The sequence below is a fragment of the Ailuropoda melanoleuca genome, chromosome 5 (assembly GCF_002007445.2).
Source record: "Ailuropoda melanoleuca isolate Jingjing chromosome 5, ASM200744v2, whole genome shotgun sequence".
NCBI lineage: Eukaryota > Metazoa > Chordata > Mammalia > Carnivora > Ursidae > Ailuropoda > Ailuropoda melanoleuca.
Window position 1 is genome coordinate 28,610,844 of NC_048222.1, and position 10,616 is coordinate 28,621,459.

The window sequence follows — 10,616 nt, forward strand, 5'->3', positions numbered from 1 at the left end:
GCTTCCCTCCCCCTCCACCACCCTAAGGGTAGGGAGAGGCTCTTCCTACCTGTTTTATTTTGTTTTCTCGTTCTCCCTCCCCACCCTGTCCCACCCCACTCCCAGCCTTCTCTGTCCTCCACCACTATCCCTTTTTCTCCACTCCCAGCCCCATTTCCTTTTTTTCTGGAGTGTGTGGTGAAACAGAAAAATCATGTTTAATAAACGGAGATTGTTCTTTTATCGCTGTGCTGACTTTCCTAAGCTGGGACCTTCGGACGGGCCAGCAGGGTCCTGCTTTTTGACAGGAAGCTGACAGCCTGGGAGAAACTATATCCCTGCATGATGCCAGAGTCTCCGCCAGAATATCATTCTCCCACCCAGCGACGAGATTTATTCAGTTTTCGAGCAGGGGCTGTGCACTGGCCAAGCTTACCCAATCTAGCTCTCCCCTAACCACTGCTCCCCTTAACCCGAATGAGTAAAGAGGCCAGGGAACCGAAACATCATCTGATTAAGAAATTCCAAGTATATATCTACAGACACACATATACATATATATTTAGTAATTACCTAGAAATAGGGTTTATTTAATTGCTGGTTAAAATGCTCCGCAGGGAATGCAGGAAAGAACTTGGTTCCTTAGCAAATCTTGAGTTCTAATCTCAGGCCTGTCACTTGCCAGCCTCGGTTTCCCCGGAGGAAACAGCACGGCAACACCTACCTTGCAGGGCTGGGGGAGGATACAAGGTGATGTGGACAATGGCTGGCCCACACAATAGGTGCCCACTTAATCTCGCCTTCCCAGCACCTAGCAGGGGGAGGGCGCTACATTTAATCACCCGCAGGGCTAACGGGTCGCCCCCTCCCTCCGGGCTATGGTTTCTTGAGGCCTGGGTCGCCGTCCTCCCGCAGGGGCGGCCACCCCATCCGCCGCCGCGCGAGGGCCAGAGACCTCCGACCAGCTCAGCCTTCTCGCTCGCGCAACCAATCAACACGAGGCTTGTAGGTTACCGCCTTCCGATTGGCTGCGGCTCTGGCACCGCCCACCGCACCTGGCGTTGGCGTCCGGCGGGAAGGCGGTGGCTTCCGGCCCGGGATTGAGCGGTGTCTGCAGAAGCGTTCCGGGCCCTTGCCGCGTGTGTACCGGCGGGGGCGTGGCGGCGGGAAGGGCCTGCCGGCCGGCGCTCCCGCTCACCCGGCGGCCGCGGCTTCCCGGGAGCCGGGCCCTCTGGGCACCGTGAGGAGTGGAGCGGCAGGCGGGAGCCGTCCGGGGCCGGCGAGGTCGGGCGCGTGGCTCGAAGGACCTCCTCATCCTCCTCCACAGGCCCTGGAAGTGAAACCCTGGTTGGTCTTTTGTTGTGGTTGTTTAGTATTTTTCTCGGTGGGGGCGTGCGCGGGGCTGATCTGCGGAAACCACTACTGACTGAAAAGTTTCCACAGGTTGGGTTGGGGGAGGCGGGTGTTGTGTGAGGAGACGTGGTCGCCCTTATCCAGAGCTTCTGTGACCCCCGTGTCTTTCCTCCACAGCCTTCATCCCGCGGGGGGTCCGCCCCCAGCCCCTCATCTCCAGTATTCGATCCCCTGGGATCTGTCTTTCTGAGGCGGCCATATGGATACCTCGACGCCAATGCCCCCCGTCCCCCCCTCCCCGACCTGCAACCCTGCCCCACGGACAATCCAGATCGAGTTCCCGCAGCATAGCTCGGTGCTGCTGGAAGCCCTGAACCGCCACAGGCTAGAGGGAAAGTTCTGTGATGTGTCCCTCTTGGTGCAGGGCCGGGAACTTAGGGCTCACAAAGCAGTGTTGGCTGCTGCCTCTCCTTACTTCCATGACAAACTTCTTCTGGGGGATGCGCCACGTCTCACTCTGCCCAGCGTCATTGAAGCCGATGCCTTCGAGGGGCTGCTCCAGCTCATTTATTCAGGGCGCCTCCGTCTGCCACTGGATGCTCTCCCTGCCCACCTCCTTGTGGCCAGTGGCCTCCAGATGTGGCAAGTAGTAGATCAGTGCTCAGAGATTCTTAGAGAACTAGAAACCTCAGGTGGTGGAATTTCAACCCGTGGAGCGACCTCTTACCACACCCTTCTTTCCACCACATCCTCTCCAGGGGGCTGGTGCATTCGCTCTTCCCCTTTCCAGACCCCAGTGCAGTCTTCCACCTCTACCGAGAGCCCTGTTTTAGGAGAGGGAAGTGAACTGGGAGATGTGTTACAGATCCAAGTTGAAGAAGAGGAGGAGGAGGAGGAGGAGGAAGAAGAAGATGAGGAGGAGGACCAGGGGTCAGCAGTACCCTCTCAGACACCTCAGCCTCAGAGGGTATCAGGGGCTTTCCCCTGTCCTCATGGATCCCACCCACTGCCCATATCCACTACTCCCCGCAGGGTTTCAGAGGGTGAGAGTGCACCACTTGAGCCACCTGCTACTCATACTGCATTGCCCCCCAAAGTCTTCTACATTAAGCAGGAACCCTCTGAGCCTAAAGAAGAGATATCAGGAGGTGGAACTCAGTCTGGAGGAACAAAGGAGGAGACCAAAGTGTTTCCTGGAGGGGACACCGAAGGGAATGGAGAGCTAGGGTTCTTGCTGCCCCCAGGAGCAGGGGCAACGTATGGAGGAGGAGGAGGTCCATCCTGGAAACCAGTGGATCTTCATGGGAATGAAATCCTGTCAGGGGGTGGGGGACCTGGTGGTGCAGGACAGGCTGTGCATGGGCCTGTCAAGTTAGGAGGTACACCCCCTGCAGATGGAAAACGCTTTGGTTGTTTGTGTGGGAAGCGGTTTGCAGTGAAGCCAAAGCGTGACCGGCACATCATGCTGACCTTCAGCCTTCGGCCCTTTGGCTGTGGTATCTGTAATAAGCGCTTCAAGCTGAAGCACCATCTGACAGAGCACATGAAGACCCATGCTGGAGCCCTGCATGCCTGCCCCCATTGTGGCCGTCGGTTCCGAGTCCATGCCTGTTTCCTTCGCCATCGGGACCTATGCAAGGGCCAGGGTTGGGCCACTGCTCACTGGACTTACAACTGACTGCTGAGGCCGCACACTAATTTCTAGGATAAGAAAGCCACTGCTGCTGATTTATACTTTCCCCTCATAACCATTGCACCCCTCTCCTGGATCTTGTAATCATGCCAAGAAAATAGATCTATTCTGGATATCTTGTTCTTAGTGTGGGTGTCAACCTGGCAGTTTTGGGAACTCAGATTTCTCATCTCCAGGTTTTTGCTAACCACCCCATAGGAAGCCGGTTTACAGGTCATACATAAATTGATCACTTCCCTGTAATAGACCTTTCATAAAGGAAACCAGATTTCAGATTAGAAGTTTGTTTGGTGAGAGAAGAGTTAGAGCAAAAAGATGTAATGATAAATGTTTCAATTGGTCTCCATGAGGTGTTAAAGGAGCTGGTCTCCATTGTAGGGATGTTTGATTCCAAGGTCTAATAATTAAGATACTAATAAGGTCTATGCTCTCCTCTCCCTTGTCATTGCTGAAATGATTTAGGCAGAGTTCTTTTTAAGTACTCTTAAGAGTACTTTCTTCTGTTCAATCTTTCCAGAAGCCTGTCAGATCGTAACTTGCTCTGCACCTTCCCAACACTTCTGTTTTTAATGTTGTAGTTGAGCACTTTAACAAATTGAACATTCCATGTGTTATTCTTTGAACCCTCTTTTTAATAGAGGGTATTCCCTCAATAGCCTGTGCCTCTTGTTTACCTTTGTCCACCACTGATCACCCATATGTTGATCGCAGTGATTGGAATGTGACCTGTGAATTCAGGAGATGGCCACTGACCTAAAACGCTCTCAGGGTAGCACCACTCTTGAACAAGTGGCTGTTGTCAGAGGCTGAGACAGCATATACAGAAGGCTGAAGAGTAACTGCACAGTAGGACCACACCCCCTTCCTTTCCATCCCACTTACATGATAGGCCCTTTGCTGAGAGATAGAAAAGTAGATACTGGAATGGGGAGATTATCACAGGTTACTTAATTGCTTCAAATAAACTTTGCCCTGAAACCTAAACTGACAATGGACTGGATTGAGTAATTAACGTGGGAGAGACAGCATGAAAACAGTTGCAAAGACTTGGATGTGCTCCTTATGTGGCAGGGTTATGTTGATGGGGGGAAAGGGGATAGTTTCACGCTGGTGCAGAGAACTCTGTCGTGGATGTCAGTGGGCCAGATTCTAGGCCCTGACCTGCCACTAAATGATCTCGGGTAAGTTACCTTATCTTTCAGAGTATGAAAGTTTTTGTTTTTTTGTGGGGTGGTATGTATCTCCTAACTGGTTCTCTGTCTTTTTTTTTTTTTTTTTAAGATTTTTTATTTATTTATTTGACAGAGATAGAGACAGCCAGCGAGAGAGGGAACACAAGCAGGGGGAGTGGGAGAGGAAGAAGCAGGCTCATAGCGGAGGAGCCTGATGTGGGGCTCGATCCCATAACGCCAGGATCACGCCCTGAGCCGAAGGCAGACGCTTAACTGTTGTGCCACCCAGGCGCCCCCTCTGTCTTTATTTTTAAAGAAGTTGGTTCACATGATCTTTACCTATAATCTTCCCTGACTTTATGTATAATGTATGTGTGGTTGTTTGGTTTGTTCTATAAACATTTAGTGCAGTGCACTGTGCTAGACCCTTATACTCTGAACTCAAAAAGTTCACAGCTACTACCAAAGCTAGATAAATAATGACAATGTGGTATGATAAGTCCATCTTAGTGGGCAGTACAGGGTACTGTAGTGGCATAAAGGAAGCCAAGAGAAGGCCTTATACGTCAGCGAAGATTTCACAAAGATCTCTGTGTACCAGCGTATGGCAACAATGTGGGCGGCCTAGTTGAAGTTTTAACTAGGGCCAGGATTGATAGCTTTCCCCAAAGCATGTTCCTTAAAAGTTATTAGGTGTGGTACCCAGAATTGGCTGAAAATGTGACTTTAGGGCTGAGAAGGTAAATTCTAGCTGTGATCTGTCAGCCTCTCTAAAGAGCCATGCCATGGTACCGTCCCCATGGTAAGGACTGTGAACACATTGGGAAAGGGGTCAGGGAGAGAGTGTCCAAATCCCACCTACCTGCCATTCTTTTGGCATGTGTTCTGCGGGTGGCTACAGACGTGTCTCAGAGATATTACAGGTTCAGTTCCAGACCACTGCAACAGAGCAAGTCAAATGAATTTTTTAGCTTCTCAGTGCATGTAAAAGTTACGTTTTTACAGTAGCCTATTAAGTGTGCAGTGGCATTATGTCGAAAGAAAATGTATATACCACAGGGCACCTGGGTGGTTTAGTTGGTTAAGCGTCTGACTCTTGATGTCAGCTCAGGTCTTTGATCTCAGGGTCGTGAGTTCAAGCCCTGCATTTAGCTCCACAAGGCATGGAGTCTACTTTTAAAAAAAAATGTACATACCTTAAAAAAATACTTCATTGCTAAAAAATACTAATGATCATCTGAGCTTTCACCAAGTAGTAATCCCAGATCACCATAACAAATACATTCATAATGAAAAAGTTTGAAATATTCCAGGATTTACCAAAATGTGATGCAGAGACACAGAGTGAGCAAATACTGTTAGAAAAATGGTGCCAGGGGCGCCTGGGTGGCACAGCGGTTAAGCGTCTGCCTTCGGCTCAGGGCGTGATCCCGGCGTTATGGGATCGAGCCCCACGTCAGGCTCCTCCGCTATGAGCCTGCTTCTTCCTCTCCCACTCCCCCTGCTTGTGTTCCCTCTCTCGCTGGCTGTCTCTGTCTCTGTCGAATAAATAAATAAAATCTTTAAAAAAAAAGAAAAAGAAAAATGGTGCCAATAGACTTGCTCCAAACCTTCAATTGCAGACCTTCAATAGACTTGCTGTAAACCTTTAGTTTGTAAACAAACAAACACAACCAAAACAAAACCCTGCAATATCTGCAAAGTGCATTGAAGGGAAGCACAATAAAGTGAGATGTGCCTGTCTATCCCTTGAGCAGGATCCTTTGGTTGCAAGCAAGGAAAGCTGGCCCTGACTAACCTTATCGAAACAGGAATCTATGGAAGTATGTGGGCTCCTGAAATGGAAGGAAGGGGTGAAGGACCAGCCTTTGGAAGGATAAGACCTGGGTAAGGATAAGCTTTGGGGGTCCAGGGAACAGAAACTCCTGGGGAGTCTTTTCTGGTTGTGTTTTGTGATGATGATCCAGTCATTCTTATTACTTGTGTTACTTATCTCAAGATAAAATTTCCCAGGAGAGGGGCGTCTGGGTGGCTCAGTCAGTTGAGAGTCTGACTCTTGGTTTCGGCTCAGGTCATGATCTCAGGGTCATCAGATCAAGTCCCACATCGGGCTCAGCGTGGAGTCTGCTTGAGATTCTCTCCCTCTCCCTCTGTCTCAGGTCTGCCCTCTGGCCAGAGCACCCTAATCATATATTCCATCAAGGCAACAAAGTGGGCATGTAATCCTTAAGGGGAAATTGAAGTCCTGGGATAGAAGAGTGGAGAATGGTGCTAGCCATCCCACAGGAACAGAGGCCCACCCCAGACAATCACCACATGTTGCCCATTTTGGGATCCTTATAGCCTCAGATACACCTGGCACTTAATAGGTGCTCAAGAAATGGTGAACCTGCCCAACCAATACCTCTGCCCTCTGAACTCAAGGCAGAATCTTTCCCTCTCCTTAATCCCCATAGCATTTTGTCATTTCTACTGTAAGCCCATTAAAATACCATGTTAGAGTTTTGGTTTTGTTTTGAAGCATTAGGAATTACACAGAAAAGAAGTTCCATTATGAAAGATCTGGATTTACACCTGGTGCCCCACCTCAGTTGTGGAGCGCCTTCTGCAGTTTCCTCTGCAAATGAGCTCTGTGATCTAGGTTTCCGTACACCCAGGCCTGTGAGGGGTCGTGCAGAGGTTCCCACCAGCCCAAAAACAACAGTATGGTAGCCATCCCCTCCAGTGGCTTGCTTATGGCCACACACACTATTGCCCACGCCGCCTGGGTTCCACTTCCAGTAACAGCTTCTGCGGAAGTGCAGAGTATCCTGGGGAAGCCATCCCTCACCACCCTAGTCTCCCCAGGGCCAACCCAGGTCACTGGTGGGCATACTTCTCTTTTGGGAAGTCCATGTGTTGGAGTCCCCAGATTGCTTGGAATCTCTCGGGCCTCCAGCAGCACAATCACCTGTGACTTGGCTCTGGAAGCAGCCTGGTGGCCAGCCTGTCAAAGCCAGCACCCAGCCCCAGTCTTGAGTGGCCATCACCAGCTACCAGGCTTCAGGAGGTGCTAGGCTCATCAGAGTTCCACCCCTCCCCATAGACTAGGCAGGCTGCAGCAAACAGAAGCAGTTGGGTTCTTATATAACAAAACAGCAAAACACCAAAAAGGAAGTTGAGAGAACCCCACTCTTTATTATCCAAGCCACACGCAAGCCTTCCTGACACCTGTAACCATATGCATTGCATGAAGTAGAAGATAAACTCCAAGCAGCCAGTTTTAAAAAAAAAAAAAGATTTAGGGGCACCTGGGTGGCACAGCGGTTGGGCGTCTGCCTTCGGCTCAGGGCGTGATCCCGGCGTTATGGGATCGAGCCCCACATCAGGCTCTTCCTCTATGAGCCTGCTTCTTCCCTCTCCCACTCCCCCTGCTTGTGTTCCCTCTCTCGCTGGCTGTCTCTATCTCTGTTGAATAAATAAATTAAAAAATCTTAAAAAAAAAAGATTTAAACAAATTTGGAAGAGTACCTCTCTGCCTCTGTCCTTTCCTCCTTATAGTGGAAGAGATGTCACTCCTGACTAAGGCTAGCCCCCTTCACAGAGCCCTTGCTCTTTTAATTATCCCCTCTGTCCAGCATCTTCACTCTGTCTGGAGTTCCTCGTTCACACGTAATCGTGCTCACAGGTCTGTAAGAGTTAATACATGTAAAATGCTTAGAATGGTGCCTTGCCCTCAGTAAACTCAATTAATGTTAGCTGTTATTATGAGTGAGACTGTTAGTTCCCCACACCTTTACTGGGATCAGTGTTCTCAGGTTGGGTCACATATGAAGGGAAAAATATTTTCAACTAAAGGGGAAGTGAGGGATACTCATTGGTATTATTACCTTTCTCATAAATGCTAGAGTTCTTCAGGGTTCTTTTCACCCTCTTCTAACTTTGTACACTTCTAGGTGATTTTTATGCACTTTTCTGAATAAAACCATTTAAATACTGATGACCCTTCATTTTATATCTCCAATTTTCCTGACCCCCAGACCCACTTAGATTTCCTCCTTCTTTCCTTCCTTCAACAGCAGGGCCTGCTGGGGCGCCTTAACGGCTCGGTTGTTTAAGGGTCTGACTCTGGATCTCAGCTCAGGTCTTGATCTCAGGGTTGTGAGTTCAAACCCTGCATTGGGTTCCAGGCTGAGCATGGAACTACTTAAAAACAAAAAAACCCAATAGGGTCTGCTGTGTACCCGGCACCGGTGAGAAGAGCAGGATTGTCACTTTAAGAGACAGATATATAAACCGGCTATGTAGTACTTCATAGACATCTCAAGCTCAATGTATCTAAAATGCTGTACCCCATCTCTAGCCAGCTGCTCCATTGTTTCCGGATTTAGTAAAAGTTCCACCATCCACCCAAATGTCCAAGACTGCAATCTGGGAGTGTTCCTGGGCATGTATCTCACCTCCAATACCTGTCCTACCAATGCTACCTCCTCAATATTTCAAACTGATGCATTCTTTCATTCCCACTACTGTTACTGCAGCCTCCTGACTGGTTGTCTTCTGTTCTGCTTCCCTCTATGTCTCACTCCACACACTGTGGCCAGAGTGATCTTTCTAAAGCATGAAGTACTGTTTCCCTAGCTCTCCAGCTTAAACCTTTCCTTTGCTCCCTCCTGCTCTTCAATGAAGTCCAAAGACCAGCTCCCAGTTACTGCACTTGCCTCTCATGTCTCCTTTGGGCCTCTGCTTTTTTTGCTCCTCATGCTCATCTCTGCCTAGAATAGTTACCTACCTAGAAATAGTCTTCAATGGGCTAATTCCTATTCTCTTCAGATATCAGCTGAAGCATCGCTTCCTTTAGAAAGCTGACCATTAGGCCAAGGTAGGACCTCTGCTATGCGCTCTGGTAGCTCTTGTAGCTCTTATTTCTCTGTGTCAGGAAAATTTCTTGGCATTGCCTTTACTTAGTAGGTATTTGCCAACTATCCACTATTACCCATTATATGTGGGTGCTGTTTTAGGCGTGCTGGACAATGCTTGCCTTCATAAGATTACATTCTAGTGCTGTAAGGAAAATAAACCAGGTCATAAGGTAGAACATAACAGAAAAAGAAGGCATACTGTACACATTGATTTAGTATCCAAAGGAGAAGATCCAGACATGCAAAGTAGGGCAGGGCAGATGATTCCAGTACAGTGTTTAGCAGATGCAAAGGCCAAGAAAGAAAATGAGAATGGTATGTGTGACCAGGAAACCAGTGGACTTGGGGAAGAATGAGATGTTGTCTTAGTCTATTGGGGCTGCTGTAACAATACCATAGACTAGGTGGCTTATAAACAACAGAAATTTATTTCTCACAGTTCTGGAGACTGGGAAGTCCAAGATCAAGCACTGACAGATTGAGCGTCGTGAGGACCTGCTTCCTGGTTCATAGACGGTCACCTTCTTACCATGTCCTCACATGGTATAAAGAGATAGGAAGCTCTCTGGGGTCTCTATAAGAGCACTAATCCCATTCATGGGGCTCTACCTTCATGACCTAATCACCCCCCAAAGCCACACCTCCTAATACTATCACAGTGGGGGTTAGGATTTCAATGTATGAATTTTGGGGGAACACAAATATTTAGTCCATTGCAGATGTGATTGAAGAGGTAGGCTGGGGCTGGGTTCTATAGAGCCTTTCAGATCGTATCAAGGCATTTGGATTTCATTCAAAATGCAATGGGGAGGCAATAAAGAGTTTAAAGTAGGGGAGCAATGATCTTTTAACATTTTAAAGAGATTCCTCTTGCTACAGAGGGAATATTGAATCATTAGGGGGCAAGAGTGGAAACAGGGAAATAAATTTAGACTATTTCGGTCGGGCAGACAAGAGATGGATAAAAGCAGCAGATATGGAGAGAAGTAGATGGATTAAAGCTATTACATTTGGAGGAAGGACTGACACAGGACATTCTAACAGATTAATATAGAGATTGAGGGAAAGTAAAAAATCAAGGAAGACCGCTAGAGTTTTGGCTTGAGTAATTGAATAAGAGACCATTTACTGAGTGGAAGACAGGAGTAGAAGAACTTGGGAGTGGATCAAGGGTTTTATTTGAATGGCTAGAAGCAGCTGGCTGTACTTGTACAGTGTTTTTCTACACCAGGGGTTAGCAAACTCATGTTATAAAAGATCAGATAGTAATATTGAGCTTTGCACGTCAAGAAGCAAAATCAAGGATATTATATAAGTGCATAAAAATTAAATTTCCACAATTTTTTATTGACAAAACTCAAAGTATAATGATTGAGAACAATTTTTTTTTCTGTAATACAGGTCTGCTGCTTAATTGGGGTACAAATTTAGTGTTCCCTGTCATCAAAACCAATTGCAAATGTTTATTTGTTAATGCTGACCTGTAATGAGTTTTTACGTATTTCATCTTTGAAAATG

The 10,616-nt window shown here is 47.9% G+C and overlaps 1 protein-coding gene across 1 annotated transcript; it reads left to right on the forward strand.

Annotated features, from left to right (window-relative positions):
- The first annotated feature begins 1,047 nt into the window (after positions 1-1,047).
- ZBTB9 (zinc finger and BTB domain containing 9) lies at positions 1,048-4,009 on the forward strand. The gene is made up of 2 exons (XM_002914324.4): positions 1,048-1,326; positions 1,510-4,009. Exon 2 carries the CDS (start codon positions 1,592-1,594, stop codon positions 3,008-3,010), a length of 1,419 nt encoding a protein of 472 aa, XP_002914370.1. The 5' UTR covers positions 1,048-1,326; positions 1,510-1,591; the 3' UTR covers positions 3,011-4,009.
- The last annotated feature ends 6,607 nt before the right edge of the window (positions 4,010-10,616 follow it).

Coding starts and splice junctions, on each gene's coding strand:
- ZBTB9 (XM_002914324.4), top strand. CDS start 1,592: ATGGATACCTCGACGCCAATGCCCCCCGTCCCCCCCTCCCCGACCTGC.